General features: G+C 61.3%; 1 protein-coding gene across 6 annotated transcripts in view; it reads left to right on the top strand.

Moving 5' to 3' along the window:
• The first annotated feature begins 623 nt into the window (after nt 1-623).
• The window catches only part of CA5A (carbonic anhydrase 5A), a 33,739-nt gene continuing 12,112 nt past the window's right edge, over nt 624-22,250 (top strand). For 2 of the 6 annotated variants that reach the window (XR_011646255.1, XM_004459908.3), the window contains exons 1-6: nt 631-1,088; nt 4,501-4,698; nt 13,684-13,802; nt 15,790-15,885; nt 16,021-16,083; nt 21,261-21,416. Coding sequence is in view for 5 of the 6 variants with exons in the window: in XM_004459908.3 (XP_004459965.2) it covers nt 932-1,088; nt 4,501-4,698; nt 13,684-13,802; nt 15,790-15,885; nt 16,021-16,083; nt 21,261-21,416 (789 nt within the window). In the remaining variant the exon portion in view is untranslated. The other 4 variants (XM_004459909.3, XM_004459906.5, XM_004459907.5 and 1 more) reach the window with 4 other exon arrangements.

The following is a 22,250-nucleotide window of genomic DNA, read 5'->3' on the forward strand; positions in this document are numbered from 1 at the left end:
CGTCCCCCCAAAAGACTCGCTGACCCCCAGGACCTCAGCATGCGGCCTTCTCGGGAAAGCGTCGTTGCAGATGGAATTGGGCACATTAAGGAGAGTCCACCCTGGTTGGGGGCAGCCCTGGACCAACATGACGGGTGTCCTCAGGAGAAGGGGGGACACTCTGACAGACATACAGGGAGAAGACGGGCACGGCATTGGGGGTGGAGATGGAGCGTGCCACCAGCCGAGCAACGCCACCGCCAGGCGCCAGGCGAGGGGACCGGGCAGCCCTCCCCCGAGCCTTCGGAGGGAGCGTGGCTCGCCTTGATTCCAGAACGCTGAGGCAGGACACTTCTGTTAAGCCATCTGGTGGGTGCTTTGTCACAGACTCCCAGAACGAAGGCATGGGGATGTGCTGCTTTCTCAGGGGCCCTGGCCAGAGGTCCCGGGCCCCCTGCCCCGTCCACCTGCAGCACTCTGGCCCCGTCCTTTTGGACTTGCCTGTCCCCTCTCCAGATCAATGGCATGGCTTCGTGCCTGCGCGCGAGCTGCCAGGGGCAGGAGAGCCCCGCGGCTCCCAGCTCCCCACTCAGGGAGACTTTGCTCTCGGATCTGCTTGCCTCTCGCGCGCCCCTCGCAACCGTCTCTCTGCAGAGTTTTGCCAACTCCCCTGGGGCACGAACGCCACCATTTGCCAGATCAAAGCTCGGTGGCCCAAGTGACCCATCTACGGTGAAGGCCACTTGTCCAAGTCCACCCGCCCGGGAGGCAGACCCAGCGCCCTCCGAGAAGCCGGGCCGGGGGTGGGTTGAAGTTTAACCAGGAGGCCCGGGTGCGGGTGCCTTCTGCGGAAAGCGGTGGGGCCAGCCGTGCCGTCGGCCCGATCCCGGCGAGAACGGGCGCCAGGGAGCAGCCAGCCCTCTCCGCCGGGCAGTGCGCGAACAGGCCCGCCATGCTGTGGCGCTCAGTGGGGGCGAGGGCGCCCCTGAAGGCCGCGGCTTTCCCACGCTGGGCCAGGCGGGCGTGGGGCACCCTCCGCAGGCACCCAGCAAGGCTGGAGCCCCCCTGCCCCCAGCGTCGCTGTGCGCAGAGCCTTGGGAAGGATGCTTGTGAGTAGCCCCCCGCGGCCCGGGCGCCGTTTGTGTCTGTGTGTGTGCTGACACGACGACTGTCTTTCCAGACAGGAGGCCGCCCCAGGCCAGCGCGGAAGTGTGTCTCCCGCTGGTTTGGCCCGTGGACCAGCCTTCAGCCTTGGGCGCACAGGGTGGTTGGGAAGGTGAGGGTCTCAGACCAAGGATGCACCCGGGCTCTCCACCCAGGGGACACCCCGCCACGGCGGAAGCACCTTGGCTGGGGAATGCCCTCGCCCAAAGCCTCTCGGGCAAAGCACGTTTTCAGCAAACGGTCGATAAGCGAGGGTGCAGCCGGTCCTGCCGAGTGGCCGAGCCGCGGCCTCCCCGCCGGTCCTCTCTGGCCTGTGGCCCTGGGCCAGGCCCTCCTCGTTCTGGGCCTCGGGGTCCCACTCTAGCACAAGGGGCGCACCCACGGCCTCGGAATTCGCTCCCTTAGCGCTGCGAGGAGTGGAAAGAGCAGGCCCACCGGGGCTGGCTGCTCGGCCGGCGGCCCGCTCGCGCAGGGCATCGCCTCCCGGGCTCGGCCGCCTGCCTGGGCCGTGGGAGGATGGCTCGGTCCAGGAAGGCAGCCGCACACAGCAGGTGCCCGGCGAGCGGCCCGGCTCTACCTCGCCCTCTGACGCTGGCGTTGGCGGAGGGCCTCGTTTGCCTCCCGGTTCACGGGAGGTAGGGCCGAGGCTTGTGAAGGTGAAGGCAGGTGTCCTGGCGCGCTGGACTCCATCCCTGGGGTGGGCGCCTCCACCAGGTGGGCTCTTCTGCCCATCTGGAGTCTAGGTGGACTCCTCCACCCAGGTGGGCTCCTCCACCCAGGTGGGCTCTTCCGCCCATGTCGAGTCTAGGTGGGCTTCTCCACCCAGGTGGGTTCCTCCATCCAGGTGGGCTCCTTCACCCAGGTGGGCTCCTCTGTCCAGGTGGGCTCTTCTGCCCATGTGGAGTCCAGGTGGGCTCCTCCACCACGTGGGCACATCCGCCCAGGCTTCAAAAGGACTCTGGCTTTGGGGAGCTGCAGTGAGGACTGGAGAGCAGGAAGTCTGGGAATTTCAAGGAATTAGCATGGAGATGGAAAACCAGGTCCCTAGGGACCCACCCTAGCCCCCTGCCCAGACAGGGTGGGGTAGGAGTCCCATCCCTCCCTGCGCCGTCCCACCCCTCGCCCGTCCTTCCAGCTGCTCCACTCGTTGGAGTGAGCAGGGGACGTGCCCCGTCCACCGAGACCGAGGCCAGGTGGGAGCAGGTGGGGTAGTGACGATTTCCTGAAGAAGCGCCCTGACCTGGAGAAGAAAAGCGTCTCTGGAGGGGGCCCCTGCGCCAATGTAGCCCTCTCCCCATGGGTGTCGGGGGAGCCGGCGATCCCGGGGCAGGGCCTTCGGTCTGCTGTGGACGCAGGGACAGCTCACGAGGAATTGCTGCTGGCTTGGCAAGGGGGATGATATTTTACTTTTTAGTTTTTCCCTTCCGAGATACACTTGAGCACCAGAATTACAATGCCCCACGCCTGCGTTTCCCACGGAGGATCGTGTGTGAAACAAGAAACACTGGAGGCTACGCCGTGTCCACGCGGCCTCCTCCATGGACACCTCTCACTTGGGGACACGTGTCACTGTGTGCGGACCTTCATGCCGCTCAGCCAGGGGAGCCTCGGGCCAGCTGCCCTGCGCCTCCGGGAGCGCCTGGGGAGGGCGGGGGCGGCCTCCTCTGTGCTCGCAGCGGCCGCGGACTCCCTTAAAGCCAGGCCTGGGCAGCCGCGGGACGCACCAGTTGCCCACGGGGGCAGGTCACACACAGCGTGATCGGGGGTGTGCTGCTGCGCTCCGCCTCCCCTCCCAGGATGGGACGGTGATCGGGTCTCCCTTCCCTGGGCACAGAGGTGCGGTCAGGCCCAGCTCCCGCTGGCTCCGAGGTTCTTTGGAGAAAAGGGACAGTGGCAGCCTGGGGCCCTTGGCACAGTTCAAAGTGAGAGCAAAGTCCAGACAAAGGATATCCAGACGGAGGATATGCAGAGGGTGCCCAAAGGATGCCCAAAGGGTGCCCAGAGGATGCCCAGAGGGTGCCCAAAGGGTGCCCAGAGGATGCCCAGAGAGTGCCCAAAGGATGCCCAGACAAAGGCCCCATGGTGGCACGGGCAGCTCGGACAGCTGCTGCTGCTCCTCCAGCCTGCAGCCCCGGGTGCATCGGGGAGCCCAGGCCGCATCTTTCTCTTTCCTGGCATGTATTTGGTCCCTGTTTTGAAGGAACTTAAAGCGAGTTCTGTGTGAAATGAAAGTGTCTTTGCCACACTAAGCCTGGAGAAGGGGGCCAGCAGGCATCCCCTGCCCACGGCGCAGGGAGAGGCTGCTGGTGCTTTGCAGGTGTTCCCTACCTCATCTGCTCCTCTTGGCAAACCCAAGCAGCCGTTCCTTATCACGACCTCCGTTCTCACAGACGAGGCCCTGAGGCCCGGGGAGGCCAAATACCATGCCCCTGATGCAGGCAGAGAGCAGGGAAAACGGGACCCCACAGCCGGGCCCTCCGGGAGGGGAGACCCCCGGACCATGGGGTCTGGGTGCGTGTTTCTGTCACTAGTGCAAGATGACCAGGAGCAGCCGTGCAAGTCGGGTTTTTACTTTTCCGTGTCACGTGACAGTGAGTCTCAGCCTGGAGGGCAGCAAGTGGCTTTATCTTTTGGGAACCTGCTCTCCAAAGTGGGGTGGCTGCTCCCCCGCCGGCTGCCAGCCTCTCTGGACCGCAGCCACCTGCTGATGTCCCCCCACGTGCTCCCACTCCAGCCTGACGTCCACGGGCTGCTGTGCCCGCGGGGGATTGGAGTCGGACCAGCGCAGAGCCCTCGCCGCCTCCAAGCCGCTTGCTCACGGCCCCCAGTGGGGCGCCCCTCTTCTTTGCCCACTGCGCCCCCAGGCTCATCCCTCTGGTCTTGTCCAGGCTGGCCCTTCCGCCCCGGGGGGCGCTCCCCATTTGTCGGGGGCTGTGTGGAGGGGGAGGGGCAGCAGATGCAGGGAAGGAAGCTGCTTGCGGGTCCCCGCTGGGCCCGGTGGGCCCCTCAGTGGGGACCGTGGGGCGTCTGGGGCATCCTGGGAGGCCGGGGGGGTGGGGACGCGCCGGGTGGGAGGGGTCTGGGGAGCATGGCAGTGGCTGGGGCTGGGGACCGCTGGGTGGGAGGGGTCTGGGGAGCATGGCAGTGGCTGGGGCTGGGGACCACTGGGTGGGAGAGGTCTGGGGAGCGTGGCAGTGGCTGCTCGATGCTCTGGGGCCCACGTCCCTCGGCCCTCGGCCTTCCTCTCACTCTGCCCCAGGGCGGGTCCGCCCGTCCGGCCACCACGCTCCCGGCCGTCTCCACCGGGCCCCGGCCGCTGTGCCGCCCGCCTCAGGGTGTCCCTCTCTCTGTCCCCAGCGCGCCCCCTCGGGGAGGGCCCGGGCCCGGTGCCCTGGGGCCGCCGGCAGTCCCCCGTCAACATCCGGGCCCGCGACAGCGTGCACGACCCCGGGCTGCGGCCGCTCCGCGTCGCCTACGACGCCGCGTCCTGCCTCTACGCCTGGAACACCGGCTACCTGGTCCAGGTGGAGTTCGCCGACCCCGCCCGGGGCTCAGGTGAGCCCGGGCGTCGGGGCCCCGCGCAGCTGGCCTGGCAGCCTGGGGCCGGGACGCGGCCTCCGTGGCGCGGGGAACGCCGCGGGTGGCAGCGGGACCCGAGGGCGTGGGGACGGGCAGCGGGGAGGCGGGGTCCTTCCAGGGAAGATGACCCTCTCCACCCAACTCCTGCCTCCCCGGGATAAAGTCTCAGAAAGTGGAATCCCTTCCCTCGTGGGGCTCACATGGTGTGGGGGGTGGGGAGGGAAACCAGGCGATAGAAATGGGGACGGTACTGCACGGCAGCCAGGGACAAGTGGGCGCGGAGATGGCTTGTGCGGTTGAGCGCCCGCCTCCCACATGGGAGGTCCTGGGTTCAATTTCTGGTGCCTCCTGAATAAACAAAAACAAACAACAAGCAAAACAAATGAAAACAACCAACTCGGGAAGCTGATGTGGCTCCGTGGTTGAGCACCGGCTTCCCACACGTGTAATTTTTCTGTACACCTAAACTGCTCTAAAATAAATTTATTTGATTTAAAAATATATACATATTCCTAAGAATTTTTTAAATGAAAGAAAAGAAGCAGCAAAGTGTGTGTGCGAGGCGCCCGGCAGGCCCTGGGCACTTGGCATTCCTAAACCACAGCTCCACCTACTGCCATTTGTTCAAAATGAAAGAGTCAAAACGAGGCCCAGCTCCGGGCTCCCCACAGCGTCCTCGCTAGTGGGAACAAAGAGAAGGCGCAGAGACAGCGGCTGGCCGGGGGCCTCCCTGCCCGCGGGCTGGACGGTGGTGCCCGGGGCCGTCAGCTAAAGCAGGAGCCAGCGGCCGCACGTCCCCTTCTCAGGCCTGAGGACAGGGGGCCCGTGGGAAGCCCCCGCTTGCTCCCGGCCGCCGGCTCCACGCGGGCAGCGCGGCGCCTGCTCCCTCGCGCTCTCCCCACGCGGCGCCCGGCCTGGCACGGGGCACGTGGCCGCTCCGTGGACGATTGTTGAATGAATGAGTGACTCTTCTGTCGCGCTTCCCCAGCTGGGGCGGCCCTGTCGAACGAGGGTCTCGTTGGGGTGAGGACGATGGAGACAGACTCGCTCGAGACGGGTTCATGACGCACGTCTGCTTTACTGAGGAAGTGGCGGCGTTTACATAGCGGTTTGGCTTACGGGGCGTAGCTGACAGGTGGAGGGCTCCCGGGAGGAGGGCGAGGCGGGGCTGGGGACGTTCGGCTCAGTGCCCGTGCGCCATCTTTTGGGTGTGCCCCAAAGCCTGTGGACTGGAGTGTGCTCATCTGGTCGCCCGCAACGCAGCCGGGCTGAATGTCTCTGCCGGCGCTCTACCTCCACGGCCCCGCTCCTGCTGGACGCTGCCTGAGGAGGCCCTTGACCGGTGCCGCCACAGGCCCTGTCTCAGGAGTCCCAGAGGCCTTTGCGAGTGACTTCATGAATCTCTGCTTTGATGCCGATGTCTGCCATCCTTTCAGCCGTGACTGCCATCCACGTGATGACAACGGCGGTGGCCGTTAGCCGAGCTCCCCTGGGGTCCAGGAGCGAGAAGAGGCTTTGCAAGCTCCAGGCACAGCCGGCGTCACTGTCCTTTCTATAGACGTCCAGCCTGAGACCGAGGGTCTCAGAACCACCCGCTCACGCCCCCGCTGCGCGAAACCAGGGCTGGAGCCCAAAGTCTGCTGGCTCGTGATGACCTTAAGCTGAACGCGCCGCGCCCTGGGGGGCTCCCGTGGCCCCCGGGCGACGAGGCTCCTGCTGGCCTGGAGGGGGTTACGGAGACCACCGGGGGCCTGAGAACACTCCGGAAACCTCCGCCCTCGCGCTGGACAGCTTCGGGGCGTTGTTACATGGCGGAGGGGCGCGGGGAAGAGGCCGATCCGCCGCGACATCCTGCTGTTTGCAGTGTGGACGGAGGAGGCCGCGCCGAGCTCCTTTTGCACTTATTTTAGGCCTTAAGCACCCGGGCTTGCAAAGCCTGCCTGGTTGGTAGAAGCTCAGAACTGCAGATGGCGGCTTCTCCACGGTGTCTGCCGTACCACTGGGGCAAGGCCACCTGGGAGCCATTGGCCCCCAGGGGTGGGGCCCGACTCTCCCTCTGTGAGCCGCTCCCCGAACGCGGGGGGGCAGGGGTGGACGGCTGCTGCTGTGAGCAAACCCCTCAAAGGCAGATCCTGGGGGCTGCAGGCTAAAGGCCACCTTCTCGTGGTTTGGGCTCCCCGTGTCCTTTCATTAGTATCGTCTAATTAAAGGGCATGACCCTGGCACTTCCACGTCGCTGAGAAAAACCACCGCGAGATTATTTTACCCAGGGCTGTGGCCTTGAATTGGGTTCCTGACTTTGCTGGCAAGAAATGCAGTAGAACTGGGCCCGAGCACTGCTGGGCGGCTGGGCCCAGGCAGGACAGCAGGGGGGCCGTGGGGGGCCGGAGCAGGCGAGCGACTTCCCGGGTGGCAGCCAGCTCATCTCCAGGAGGCTGACGCCCTGCGGGGCGGTGGCGGGGATCCAGCTCCTGGGAACACTAAGTTCTTCGGGTGATACTCAGCATGCAGTAAGCGCTCAATAAGCGCTGGCTCGTCAGGCAGGCACAGCCGTGGCGTGGACCGGGTGCTCGTTTGCCCCAGCACTGACGCCCAGCGCCCGGGAGGGGCCCGTTTCACCGAGGGCCATTTTGTCCCCCTCTGAGCCTATCGATGGCTGCCGTCTTGATTTTTATTTCCTCTGTCACCTCAGTCCTTGCCACGACCCTGTGGAGTCGGCATTGGGGTCCTCCCCACGTGCCCAATGGGGAAATGAGGCTGGAAGGGGCTCCCCAGCTGGACCAAGGCACCCCGTCGGGAAGGCATGGGGAGCTGGTCCAGAGCCCACTCCCAGCGCCTCTGCTCTGTGGCGATGGAAGGGGTGACTTGGCGCCGTCGTGCTTTTTAAATTCATACCCTGGGCGGGAAGCGGCTGTGGCTTCACCGGGTGGGCTCCTGTCTACCGTATGGGGGGCCTGGGTTTGCGCCCCGGGCCTCCTTTTGGAGGCGGGCTTGCCCGAACGCCGTGGTGCGCTGACTCAGCAAGGTGACACAACAACAAAAAAAGGTGACAAGCAAAAAAAAATGCAGAAGAGCATGCAGCGACTGGACAGAGAGCAGACAGCAAGCAAGCCACAAGCAGGGGTGTGAGGAATAAATAAAAATAAATGCAGACGCAGGAGAATGTGCAGCGACTGGACACAGAGAACAGACAGCAAGCAAAAAGCCACAAGGGGGGGATAAAAATAAAAAGCTTTTAAAAACCCTGGGTGCTGTGCTAGCGGGCTCGCTATTTTGGGGGCTAATTTTGGAGACACTGTCACAGTAAAATCCTTCTACCTTGAAGGAGGCTCGAGATGAAGCTCTCTGGCCCTGATTTTAAACTCAAGGGCTTCCAACCCCGGGCCGTGCTTTCAGATGAGCTCCTTTTCTTCCAGCGAGGCTTGAAGGGCTTAAGGCTTCTGTCAGCCCAAGTGCCGGATGCCGGGCGCAGCTCCAGCCACTCGACACCGGGGGTCGCTCTCGCCCAAGCCACGTCCGGAACGCCCAGCCCAGACCTCCGTGTGGTCACGGTCTTCCTGAAAAGCTCCAGTGTTGCCTGTCCAAAGCAGTGAAGGCAAAGCCAGCTTTTCAGGGCGTCCTGGAAGTTTCTCCGTCCCCAGCCAGGGTAGCGCCACGCCAGGCACGTCCCTTGTTCCATGGACGAGTGGCCAGATGCGGCCTGAGCCGTGGGTCCTGCGTGCCCTCCTGGGGGGCGGGCACCCCAGGGCTCAAGGCGCCTCCCCCGGGGTCTTCCGGGAACGTGCCGCGCCTGCAGGCCGGGTCCCGGGCGCCCGCCACTCGGAGGCTGCGCGAGGGCCCCGGGTGGCAGCCGGAGTCCGGGCAGGGCGGGGGGCCTTGTCCAGGTCTCCGGCCCGGCCGCAGGGGTTGGCTCGGGAAGGACTCCTCACGTCTCCTCCTGCGTCCAGCCTTGACCTGCCGAGGAAGGGGCAGCGGTGGCGTCCCGAGCGTGCCAGGCTGGCGCTGCCATGCCCGCGTCCTCTCTGGCAGCCACAGTCTGGGGAGTGATTTTTCTGCAAGGTTTTCCCTGGCAGGGGCTGGCAAACATCCACCTGGTGGAGGATTTGGAGTCTTTTTAGAGACGGACTCGTGTGCCTACGTGGGAGCCCAGCGCGCCGGCGCTGGAGAGGACAAGGGCCGTTCCGTTCACACCTTCCACAAAGGAGCGGAGCCCCTGCAGTGTCAATGGCTCACGAGCCTGACCTGTCGTCCTCGTTTGAGAACGGTTCATGAAGCACACTCCTTGCCGTGGCTCGCTGCATCGCACCAGCACTGCTCACGTCACAGGTGGAGAAGATCAGCCTCAGGGAGGCTGAGCAACCTGCCCAAGGTCACACAGCAAGTTGGAGACAGAGCCAAGTTGCAGTTCATTTTCTGCAGAGCTCCCTGAAAACCCCAGGCGGGTCCCAAGCTGGGAAAGGCTGAATTCCACAGTAACGCAGAGAGCCGCTTACCAGCCGAATGATCGACTGAATGTACAAATCATCCAGCGGGATTCCTGGGTGCCCCCTCGGGCCCTGCCAGGTGCAAGTAACTGGAGGGCAGGGTGGTGAGAGGGACAGAGGGGTGCCTGGCTGGCAGCTCAGCGGGCAGGACTTGAAACGGCAGCCAGATATCTTCCTCTACCAGCTTGTGTCCAGCTCCACTGCCCCAAATGCCCACCTTCTAGATGTTTCTACAAAGGGTAGTACAGCTAGCGTAGGCTGTGCATGAACGAGCACGCTGCGAGTCTGCATCCCAGGGCCGGTCATTTCCTGGAGGGAAGCTGGCCAGAGGTGAGCAGGCTGTGCCCCCGGGCTGGCCCCTCAGCCCCTGGTCGGGGCGTTTTGGTCCCACGGAGGCACCGGGGCTGGCCAGCCCGCCTAAGCCCCGTCCACCACCAAGAAGCGCGCACAAAGCCAGCCTCTCCTGTGTGGGCTCTGCAAGTCCCTGAGATCACGTTTGGCTCTGACGGCTTAGAAGCAGGGGCGCAGCCTCCGGCGTCGGACCTGAGTTCGAATCCTCACGCAAGCGCCTCACCTACGGCAGGCTTAACCCCTCCTGGGAAATTCAAGTACACGAGCCTGCAGGGGCCATGGGCCCGGCTCTCCACTTCGTCGGGGGTGGACTCACGGCCACAGGGGGCTGCTCGCCCCAGCCCTGCCCCCCGCTGGGAGCCCCCGTGTCAGGCGCAGCTTCACCGACGTCAGTTAAGTTGCCCGAAGCGAGTGAGCACGGCCTCAGTCCAACGTGGCCGAGGTCCTCGGAAGCAAAGGTATTTGGCCACAGACAGAGACACCACGGGAGCAGCCACGAGCGGAAAGTCGAGGGAACGCAGGGGAGGGAGGAGAAGGCCCCGCCGCGCGCCTCGCCACGGGGTGGGAGAGCCGGGGACCCAGGCTCGCCGCGGCCCGCCCCAGGACCCCCAGGCTTGGGGAGAAAGCATCGCCTCGCCGACACCTCGGTTTAGGACTTTGAGCCTCAAAACCATGAGCCAGCGCTTTCCCACGTTAAGCCAGCCCGTCAGCTGTGTTGCAGCAGCCGGCAAGCAGAGGGAGAAGTGCCCCCTCGTGCTTTTTGCACCAGAAAATCTCCGTCGACGTCTCTTGTAATTCCTCCACCCAGCCCGGCGGGTTTGCTGTCTCATCGTGGGAAGGCCCCTCGTGCCCGTGGCTGAGACTTCACAGTGGGCGGCGTTTCCACAGGCTTGTCGGGCCAGCGCGCGCCTGTATTTCTTCTTGCGGTGGAATTCCTCTGAGTGTTTAAGACGAATAGAGGAGTAGCTTACGCAGAGCACAGAATTTTAAGGCTAGGCCAGATCCTGCGGATGTTCTAGACCGATGTCCTCGTTTTTTGTGTTTTTTAAAATACTTATTTATTTCTCCCCCGGCCCATTGTTGTTTGTGCTCGCTGTCTGCTTTCTGTGCTGTTCGCTGAGCGCTCTCTGTGTCCCTCGTAGTCTTTTAGGAGGAACCGGAACCAAACCTGGGGACTCCCGTGTGGGAGGAAGTTGCCCAACTGCTTGAGCCACGTCCGCTCCCTGCTCGTTGTGTCTCTCGTTGTGTCTCCTCGTGTCTCCTCTGCTGAGACCAGCTCAGCAATAGGTTGGCGCAAAGGGAAGGTGACACAGAACTGAAGAAATAAAAGGACAGAAAGACACAAGCGAGAAATTAAAGATGGGACCAGGGGGCTCAGCCGTTTCTGGACCTGAGAGCCTCGACCCTCGTTTCCACATCATATTTATTAGCAATTACAAAGCCGTAGTTATCTATGTTTACTTTCAAGGCTGCTTGTTATGAAAGCTGCAGCACCTGCACTGCTAGGGAGCAGGCCGTACAAAGTTCAAACGCTTCCTCACAGAGACAGTTTTCGTGCTGACCAGACAGCGTTCCATCTAGTCAAGGCCAGTGCTCCTAAGCCCACACTGCTTATCCACATTGTGGAAACGTTTCAACTTCAAGCCAGGTTCCCACACTCAAATTCAAGCTATTTTCCCACACTCCTCATTGCGTAATCTTGTTGCGTCGCCTTGTTGCATGTCAACTCACTGCATGAACTCACGGCGCCCCCCCGTCGCAGCAGCGCGCTGACTTGCTCGTCTTCTTTAGGAGACACCAGGAACTGAACCCCAGACCTCCCGTGTGGTAGGCAGGTGCCCAACCGCTCGAGCCCCATCTGCTTCCCTGTCCTCGTTTTTGAGTGAAGAAGGACAGTGAGAAGCTCTAGGACTCGGGCCAGGACGTACCGAGGCAGGACCGGCACGGGCCAGCTCTGCGTCTGCTTTATGGTTCAGCGTTTTCCGCTACGATCACTTTTTATTATAAAAACCATGTGTTTTCCCTGCTTTGGGCACATAGAGGGGTTCGATCAAGCAAGTCAGGGGAAAGTCAGAGGAAAGGCTGGATGGGCTTGTGCAGCTGTGCCAAAAAGGTGGCTCACGGCGCCCCTTTAATCCCTCCAGCGCGCTGGCGCCGTTTTCCAGGTTGGCCCGGCATTGGCTTCCTGGGGCAGCTCCGAACGTCAGGACGCCGTCCTCCCCGGCCTCGGGGGCCCCGGCGTCCTGGGCTCGCGGACGCAGCCCCCGGCCCCTGCCTTGCGTCCCTCGCTGCCCGTCGAGGCTGCTCCTGCGGGACCCCACCTCAACTGAGCCAAGCCGCCCTGGTGGCCGGCACCGGGGCCACCTGGGGCTTGTGAAGATGCAGACCCCCCCCCAGCACCTACTGGCCTCTTTAGGGTGCCCAAGGACCCGCAGGCTCCCAGGGGACGGACGCGCAGGTCACGGCCTCCGGCCCGCACCTGCCAGGCAGCCGGAGCGCCCGGGGAGGCCACGCCAGGTACCATGGCGGCCGAGGAGGGCTGCCCGGAGCTCGCTGGTAAGCGCCGAGACTCCACGGTGGGCCCAGCGGGAGAGCGGGAAAGGCAGGGGCGGCCAGAGCCCGGGCCTGGCGCTCAGAAGCCGTGCGCCAAACACCCTTGCTCAGCACGTGTGATTCGGCGAGATTACTTGGTGGTGGGATTTAAACTGCCTTTTTTTTTTAAAATGCAAAAGCCTTAATTTTTTTTAAATTATTTATTTATTTTTAAAAATTACATTAAAAAAATATGAGGTCCCATTCAACCCCACCGCCCCCACCCCCCTCTCCCCCCACAGCAACACTCTCTCCCATCATCATGACACATCCATTGCACCTGGTAAGTACATCTCTGAGCATCACTGCACCCCATAGTCAATGGTCCACATCCTAGCCCACACTCTCCCACGTTCCATCCAGTGGGCCCTGGGGGGATCTACAATGTCCCGTAATTGTCCGTGAAGCACCTCCCAGGACAACTCCACGTCCCGAAAACGCCTCCACATCTCATCTCTTCCTCCCGTTCCCCAAACCCAGCAGCCACCATGGCTACCCTTCCCACACCCATTCCACATTTTCTCTGTGGACATTGGATTGGTTGTGTCCATTGCACATGTGGGTTGTACCATTGGGAAGAGACCCAAGAAGTGAGAGTTGGGGTGGACCCACATCCTGGGGAGGACTAATGCCGTCAAATAGAGAGAACTGTTTTATCTCTCGTGAGAAAGGATGGCTCCCAGGGCATTAGGGCAGTTGAGAAAGTCAGGCCCTGAACACTGCTGCAAGTATCTCTGGACATGGCTTCTCGGGAAATGGAGATTGGCTGTCGCTGTGGGCCCCAAGGGGAGGGGAAAATGGATGTGGAATGGATGGAACCAAGGTAAATATGGGGGCAAGAGAGGAGTTTTGTGAGAGTACACGAAGATGAATATAAAACATGTAATATTACACCAAAAACATATAGGGGACGACAGACTAATAATGTAAACCATAAGGCAAATCATAGGATAACTAAAAAATTTAGAAAACTGTACAACCTAAAGTATGGACCACATAGTAAGCACAGATGTCATCTTGTTTGAAAGCTATTGTCTCGGCATCTGTACATCAGTTTCAGGAAATATGATATAAACAAGTTAAAAGATTATCACTGTGGAAGGGAAAAGGTTTTATGGTGAATCTGGGGAAGTACTGTATAATGTATATATGAATTTCGGTGATCTAAGACTCTTGTGAAGCTGACATTATGTTGGGATTCACTTTACAGGAAGTTTTGGATCACAGAGTGGTCCAAAAGCCTTAATTTTTAAGTGAAGAAAAGTCTGGAAATCGCCCAGGACGGCGCACTCTCGTTGCTGCCTCCAGGGCGCACAGGCCCGTGGTGCCGCCTCGTGGCAGCACTTGGAACTGCACCCGTTCAAGGGGTATTGGGAGCCTACTGGGGGGTCAGGGGATGGGACGCCGGGGCAGAAGGAGCCCCCCCGGCCCAGGCTGACGCTTCAGCCGGTCATCTCAGCAGTGCGTGCGGACAGGCAGGGCACAGCCCATCGGTCAGAGAGAATAACCCCGCGTTCCTGGTGTCGCCCCCCAGGAATTAGCGGGGGGCCCTTGGAAAACCACTACACCCTGAAGCAGTTCCACTTCCACTGGGGAGCGGCGGACGAGTGGGGCTCCGAGCACACGGTGGACAGCCGCACGTTCCCCGCAGAGGTTAGTGGGCGTCACCGCGGCAGCGCGCACGGGCCGCTTTGTGTGGGCCAGGTTCTACGGGAGGGTGACCAGCCGTCCTGCTTGTGGGGCTTCCAAGGCTCAAACCAGGACCGTCCCGAGCAAACTGGAACAGTGGGTCCCCCCACCACGTCATCACACAGCTGTCCTATTGGCATCTTCATTTAGCAGAAGAAGAGACTGAGGTTCTGAGGGGTGAAGCAATTTGCTGAGGTCAGACAGCAGCTATTCAAGTCCAGAGCCTGAGCTCTTGAAGGCTGCGGCTCAGCCACTGCTCCCGGTGGCTAGAGACCAGCAGCTTCCCACGCTGCAAGGCATTCGCGGCCCTACATCGAGAACCCGAAATCTTTTCAATAAAGAGCATCTTCTTAAAGAGATACTTGCAACACTCCAGAGTGGGAGTAAGTAAAGACAATGAGTGGGGAGAAAAGCCAGGAACCGACGTTTTCCGTTGCGGTTGTAAGTGGAGTTGAACGGTCGTAGCTACAGACTACAGTAGTTGTAAGTTGCAGACAATATACGACTGTGGGGGTTGTAAGTGGCGCTTAGAGATTGTCCCCAACGTTGTATTATGAGCATTTTCCAATCTACAAAATAACGGAAAGGACAGTACCCCGAGCCCCTGTGCCAGGCCTGCTTCTCTGATGGGCACTTGCGCGTTTACTGGGAGAGCAGCAGGGGGGTGCGCTCAGGCCCGTGGGCGTTCACTGGGAACCAGGCCCAGGGGGCTGCTGGGCCCACCTGTCTGCCCGTGTCGGGCGTGGCGTTTCCTGGGGGCGCGGAGAGCAGGGGCCTGCGAGGAAGCAGGGGGAGGGCAGCCTCGGGGCCCAGCTGTCTTTCTACGAATCGCGCTTGGAGCAGCAGGTGGGGCACGCCAGGTGTGCGGCAGGTGGCAGGGGGCAGCCCCGCCCCTCGCAGGCCCTGGTTCCCCGGGCTCATTGGCCACGTGGAGCCCCCTTGCATGGCCCCCGGGGCCCCGCCGCCCAGCAGGATCTCGGGGACGCTGGGAGGCCAGGGGCTGGCTGTGCCCACCCTCCAGGCTCGGCTGGCATCACCCTCTGTGGGCACCGCCCCTCCGCCCGCGCCCTTGGAGGAAGACGTGCCGACACCCCTTCTGGACTCCCGAGCCAAGCCCGGCTCAGCCGGAGGACGGGCTCGGCCTCAGGAGGCACCCGGGCAGCCGTACCCCGGGGAGCTCAGCGTCCAGCTCCCGAGTTACCCAGAAAACCCACTTCCCCGTCTGCCCCAGCTCTGATCTAAAACCTTGTCGCTTGAACCGTTCTAAAGGCCACAATCCCAAATCTATTTTCCTGCAGTAGAAAAACAGAACAAGTGGAAAATAAAGACACAAATACAGTTCAAGGCAGGGACGCCCAAATTAGCCAAAATACAAATACAAGTGCAGGGAAGAGGAAGTAGCTCAAGTGGTCCAGCACGTGCTTCCTGTGAGGACGGTGGTTCAATCCCAGGTCCCACCTGAAAACAAACAAATGAAACACCAGCTGTCACTGGGGAGCGGATGTAGCTCAGGGGTTAAGCATCTGCTTCCCGTGCATGATGCCCCAGATTCGATCCCTGGTACTTCCTTTAAAAAAATGCATTTGGGGCATACTTATATTTTTAAAAATCATGCATTGTTTATCTGAAGTTCAAATTTAACTAAGTATCCTGTCTCTTACCTGGCAATTCTCATTCAAAGAAACTAAGAGGTAGCAAGTAATCAAACTGCCCCATATCTATTTTACAAAGTGAAAAACAACATTCGCCCTTTTCTCTGCCCAGGAATACATGGGCGATTCCTTCCCACTCCTCTCAATTGCTTTGGAGACCCAAGGATTCCACACACCAGATGCAGTGACTTGATTCTTCTTAAGAATCCAGTCGACATGTGTCGGCTGTACAGAAAGGACAGTGACTATTTTCTTACTGCTTCATGATAAATGTGAATTCTGTCTCCACTATGTTTCAGCTGCATTTAGTTCACTGGAATTCTGTGAAATACCCAAATTACCAAGAAGCGGTGATGGGAGAAAATGGTTTGGCTGTAATCGGCGTGTTTTTGAAGGTAACTGTGTGCCGGGTAGAGCCCTCCTGACAAAGAGAGGAGTGTGGGAATTACGGGGCGATTTGCAGTGAAATGTGCTTCCATCCTGTCTCTTGCCTTTTCAAACGAACCTCGTGGCGTGTCCGCGCAGAGCAGCTGGGCGCACACAACGAGGCGCTGCAGAAATTGGTGGAAGTCCTGCCGAAAATAAAGCACAAGGTAAGCTACGTATGCGGAAATCAACTTAATTTGAAAAGCAGAATTATTTAGCTTAAATGATTCATCTGCAAGAGGGGAAGCCACTTTAGCAGAAAGAGCACCGCAGACGAGTCCAATCCCAGTTCCAGAAGTCAAAACGCATGGTCTGCCCCGGGAGTGGCGGCGGCTCTGATCCGTTTCCACCCCCGGAAGGCGAGCGTGTGGGATGTGGTGAGCTTCCCCAGTTCACCCGCTCAGACAGATCTTGGCAAGCTTTGACATATTTGCTTGCCGCTGGGATTATTTACTCAGTAACTGTCGTGAGATAGACCTTAAAAGTGTATCGATGAGTTCTAACAGCTCTTTAGCCTTGTCTCAGACATTGGCGTCCCCTAGTGACGTTCTGTTCTAAAACCAGCAGAAATAAGCACGAACGGGGGGCGGCTGTGACAAAGCACCATGAACGGGTGGCCTCGAGGAGGCCCGTGCTTCCTGGGCTCCCGGCTCGCTCTGGAGTCCAAAGGGCCTGAGCAGGGCGAGCGGGGGTGAGTCGGTGTCCACCTCCGGCCTCCTTTCTGTCTGTCCGTCTGAGGCTCCTCTCCCCCTTCCTCCGAGGACACGGTGCTGCTGACCCAGGGCCCCTCGTCCAGGGTGGCCTTGTCCTAACCAACCACCTCTTCGATGACCCTGTTTCCAAATAAGTTTCTGCTCACGGCACTGGGGCGAGGACACGCACACGGTGTTCTGGGGACACCGTTGGGTCCATGGCGCCGACTGCCCACAGTTGAATGTCCACCGCGTGCCCCAACACGGGCCTCTGGGCGGCTTCAGACCAGGCCGTCGGGGATGAGGCCTGGGGCTGGAGCGGGGCCGCGCTGCCCCTGGCACAGCCAGGCTCGCCCCGCGGCCGGCGCTGAGGGCGGGGGAAATGGGCTGTCCTCTGGGGTCCCCTGGGAAGGGGCTGAGGGAGCCGTGGACATTTCAGAGAAACGGCGTTTATTTATTCAGAACCAAACAAGAAGGGGCGGCTCCGTGGGGCCCAAGAATTCCAGGACGGAGGAGGCGGCTGGGCTGGCGGGGGAGCGGGAGCGGCCCTCCCGCGGCGCTGCGCCTTTGATGTCCCCGCGTCCCTCCTTGATGTCGCGCCGGCCTGGCCGAGGCCCTGGCCAGTTCCAGAACCCGTGAGGCTGCTCTGGAAGCTCGGTGCCGCTTCCTCTCCTCGCAGGACCCCGGCCAGCGCCAACCTGGGACCATTTCCCGCTGCGCCCGCCCCCCAGTGCCAGCCCGGAGCCACCTCCCACCGTGCCCGCCCCCCAGCACCAGCCCGGGGACATCTCCCGCTGCGCCCACAGCCCAGCGCCAGCCTGGGGCCATCTCCTACACACCCAACCCTCACCCCAGCCTGGGGTGATCTCCCACCATGCCCATCCCCCAGTCCCAGCCCGGGGCCACCTCCCACCGTGCCCCCCTCCCTCCGTCTGGTCTCTGCCTCTGGGTGGGAAGGAGTACACTGGCTGAGAAGTTCTGTTTACTCGGGGGTCTTTTGTCCTCCCCTGCCCCCCAGGGCCGGGGATTTGGGGCCCAATCTCACGGGAGGAGAAGCCTCAGCAGGTGGAGGAAGGAGCGCTGGGCTGGCCCCGGCCTGGTCAGTGGCCACAGTGTCCTCACCCTGCAAGTAAGAGGGCCGGAGCCTGAAGAAGTCAAAGGGCCTGACGGGCCAGCGAGCACAGCCTGTGCTTCCCGGGCAGCGAGTGGGAAGGGGCTTTCAGCGCTCTGGCGTCGGGTGGTTTCCATCTGGGAACCTAGCACTTCTGCAAGTTTCTGCAGCGCATGGAGACGTCGCAACTTCTCCCCACGCTCAGTCCGTGACCCTCGTTTCCTGGCTGTGCAGCTTTGGGCAAGCAACTTGCCCTCCGTGAGCCTCAAGGTTTGTGCAGTGGACATGCTGACCGCAGAGGCCAGCGCCTCCTTAAGACAAAACGGCTGCAGATAGGCCAACTCTTCTGCTAGGCTCCTCGGAGGTGCAGCATCCACTGTTGTGAACAAGGAGCGGGGACTCTCTCGTGCCTGCCTGTCCGCTTTTCTTTTTTTTTTTGCTTTAATAAAGGGTGTTTATTTGGGGTGGAAGCTCACGGTCACGAGGCCATAAAGAGTAAGCTACTCCCTCACCAAGGCCTGCTGCCCCGTGTGGGAGCAGGATGGCTGCCCACGGCTGCCAGGCCCAGCCTCCTTCTTGCCCTGAGGCTCCGTGGCCCCAGCTCCTTCCCATCTCAGCTGTAGGCTGGGGTAAGGCGTGTCTCTCTCCCCGGGGCTGTTTCTTTCTGGGCTTTCTCACCTGCTCAGGGCTCTGGTCTCTTCCAATACAAACTACCAGGTGAACAGCTCGGCTCTCTCCCCGGGCTACGGGGTCCACAACTAACCTCTGTGTCCTCCTTCTCTGAGTGTTTACTTCCCTGCCTCCCATCCGCTTTTGAAATGCTCGGGGCAGCTGTCGCACGTCACCAAACGCAAATCCCCCGGCCGCGTCCCTGAATTCAGAGAAGCTCGTCGCGGGGGCGCCCGCCATCGGCCGGCTCTACGAGAGAACGAGGCGGCGTTTCAGAGTCACCAACGTTCTAACTGGGGGCCGCATTGGGCCGCGCCATCGCTGGCCACCAAGGGGGTGGGGTTTCCCCTGCGGGGCTGAGAACATTCTGGAACGGACAGTGGAAGTGCTCAAAACTGCTGACTGGGCACTTGACGCGGGTGAGTGGCGTGAGTGCTCTCGACAAGCGAGTGGCGCAGTCAAGGGTGGGCGTGCATCTGTCCGTGTGAACCCATCCGTCCTTCCCGCTGGTGGGTGAGGGCCAGTGGGGAAGCCCCCGGGTCCCTGATCTGACGAAAGCATCTGACGGGCGAGAGGGCTCTGCTAGGGGAGAGGGGCACATCCTCTTCCTGCTTGAGCGTCCTCCCTTGGGGGCAGGACGCTGTGGAGAGCAAGGCTGGGCCGCGCCGGCCCCACGCTGCCCGCGCCTGCTGCCCCGGGGCCCTGTGCCTCCCTCGCACCGTCCTGAGGCCCCCCGCCTCTGGACAAAAGCCCCCTGGTGCCAGGCTGGTGCCAGTCAAGGGGTCTCTCTCCGCGCTCTGTCGAGAGCATGGCACCCATCCTCGGTCGCTCTTTCAGCCACGGGGCTCCGTTGCTGCCCTCGAATGCACCCAGCAGGACCCTGCCTCGGGGCCTCTGCCCTGGCCGCGTCCACCACCTGCAAGGCCCTTCCCTAGCGACCTGTCCTTCGCCTCCGGCGTATTTGCTCAAAGGTCACCATCTCAGAGGCACTTAAAATGCACCCCCTCCTGTTGTGGGAAACTGGCTTTCCTGTTCCTTATTGTAAATGTTACGCCTGTTCCTTATTGTAAATGTTGCACCTGTTCTATTGTTGTGGCTGTTGCAGTTGTTCCCTCTTATTGTAGCTGATGTTGCAGTTCTGATAGCAAACAGCTGCTCGGTAGTTTCCAATAAATATGATGTGGAAACTAGGGTCGAGGCTCTCAGTTCCAGAAGCTGTGAGTCCCCTGGTCCCGGCTTTGTTTCCTCTCTTGTGTCTTTCTCTCTGTCCTTTATTTCTGCAAGTTTTGCGTTGCCTTCCCTCCGAGCCAACCTGTCGCTGAGCTGACCTCAGCACCCTCCCTTGCATTTCTTATCCCACTGCCTGCTTTGTTTCTCTCTGTCAGTCACACGTAAAATGCTGCACGAGTCACCTGCTTGCCGCCCGCTCGCCTCCTGTAAGACGTGACTCCACAGAGGCAGTAGGTCTGTCCGCTTTGTCGACTCTGTGTCCTGGCGCCCAAGGCACGCTGGCTCCCTGGGGGAGCTCGGTGAGGTGCTGCCGTGGGGTGCGCGAATGGCGGGGTCCCCTGCGTCCTCTGGAACAGAGAGCTGACAGCACCCAGAAAGCAACAAAGCCACGTGCGGGCAAAAGGGCTCCGGGGCCCGGGCGCGCGCTGTGCACGTCCTGCCGGGCGCGGGGCCCACCTCGGAAGGGGAAGGGGCAGTGCCTCCCCTGCCCACGCCCTGCGAGAAGGAAACTGGCACCCGGGAGCCGGGGCCAGACGGGTCAGCACGGGGTGGCCTGTCACACAGGAATATTGTTCAGCCATGAAAAGGAACGAAGCTGGAAAACGCAGTGCTGAGTGACAGCAGGCGCAAAGGGACGCGCGCCTACGACGCAGTCCAGTGAGACGTCTGAAGCCCGCGCAGACCAGGCGTGGATTCGAGGCTGTGGCCTGGGGGAGGCCGGGGGGAGGGGGGGCATCGCCTGACGGGCGCAGGCTGTCCTGTCTGGCGTGAAGGAAAAGCTTTGGAAGTGGTGGGGGGTGGCCCAGCGTCGAGAATCTAAGCAATGCCACGGAATCCCACGCTTAAAAAGGTTAAAACAGCGGGTTTTATATTAGATTTATTTTCCCACAATAAAAATAAATTAAAAACCAAATGTGGGAAGTGGACTTGGCCCAGTGGTTAGAGCGTCCGCCTACCACATGGGAGGTCCGCGGTTCAAACCCCAGGCCTCCTTGACCGTGTGGAGCTGGCCCATGCGCAGTGCTGATGCGCGCAAGGAGTGCCCTGCCACGCAGTGGTGTCCCCTGCGTAGGGGAGCCCCACGCGCAAGGAGTGCGCCCCGTAAGTAGAGCTGCCCAGCGCGAAAGAAAGTGCAGCCTGCCCAGGAATGGTGCCGCACACATGGAGAGCTGACACGACAAGAAGACGCAACAGAAAGAAACAGATTCCCGGTGTCGCTGATATGGATAGAAGCGGACACAGAAGAACACACGGCGAATGGACACAGAGAGCAGACAACAGGGGGCGGGGGGGACGGGGAGAGAAATAAATAAAAATCTTTAAAAAAAACAAGCAAACAAAAAAAGGAAATGTGTCGGGACCCCCGCTCCGCGGAGGGCAGTCTCTGGAGAATGAGCTCCTGGCCACGGCCGTCTGGCCTGGAAGGGTGCCCTGGAAGGGTGCCCCTTCTCACAGCCAAGGCTCGCAAACCCGCGTCACGCAAGCCAAGGCACGCGGCAGGGCGCTGCTCGCTGCTGCTGCCCGCCCGGCCCCGCGGCCTTCCGCGGCCTTCGTCTCGGGGCAGCGCTTGCCAAGCTCCCGTCCCCCCGCGCCGCCTCCACCTCTCGGGAGCGCTGACTGCCCCGTGGCTCTCGTCTCGCAGGACGCACGGGTGGCCGTGGGCCCCTTCCAGCCCTCGGGCCTGCTGCCCGCCTGCCCCGACTACTGGACCTACGGCGGCTCGCTGACCACGCCCCCGCTGGCCGAGTCGGTCACTTGGATCCTGCAGAAGGAGCCCATGGAGGCGGCCCCCAGCCAGGTGAGCCCCTCGGGGTGCGCAGCCCCCCGGGACGGCGGGACGGCTCCTCGGGGCCCGCTCTGGGGTGCGCTGGGTGCTCGTGCTCGAGAAGCTCCTCCAGGGGCAGCGGCAGCTTGGGGAGGCTGACCGGGGCCTGGCGGGGTGAGAGGTCAGCGCGACGGAGGGGGAGGGTGGCGGGGACAGAGCCAACAGGTGTCCACACACCCCTGTCTCCTGAAATCCTTTCAAACTCACAGGACAGTTACGGAAGTAATAACAACACACCCCCATGCAGAGCCCCCGCACCCCCCACCCGGAGACCCAGACCCACCGGTTTCAACGTTTTCCCGTATGTGTAGTATCATGCTATCCATCTGTTAATCTATCCGTCCATCTATCATCTCTTTATCTATCATCTATCTGTTTATCATCTATCCATCCATCTATCATCTCTCTCTCATCCATCCATCCACCCACCATCTGTCCATCCATTTTCTGGACATTTGTGTGGGGGATGCACGCATCACACTCCTTGACCCCTTCGTGTGCCACGTTCCTCACCTAAGGGCAGGGCCCCTCACCCACGTCTCCACCCACGAGCAGCACCAAGGTCAAGACGCTGAACACGGCTGACAGCCGCCAGCCTCCACCGAGCCTGTTCTCCGCTCTTGCCGGGTCCCATCCGGCACCGTGGGTTACACGTGACCGTCAGCGTTAGGTGCCGAAGGTTGTGGGAACATGTATCAACATGAGCTTCCCATCGCAACCCTTCTCCCACATTCGCACGCCTTTACCAAAACTTCCCAAGTCCCCAGACGGAAACCCACCCCATCCGCCCAACGCCCCTTCTCCCCG

This window comes from Dasypus novemcinctus, chromosome 18 (assembly GCF_030445035.2).
Source record: "Dasypus novemcinctus isolate mDasNov1 chromosome 18, mDasNov1.1.hap2, whole genome shotgun sequence".
Lineage (NCBI taxonomy): Eukaryota > Metazoa > Chordata > Mammalia > Cingulata > Dasypodidae > Dasypus > Dasypus novemcinctus.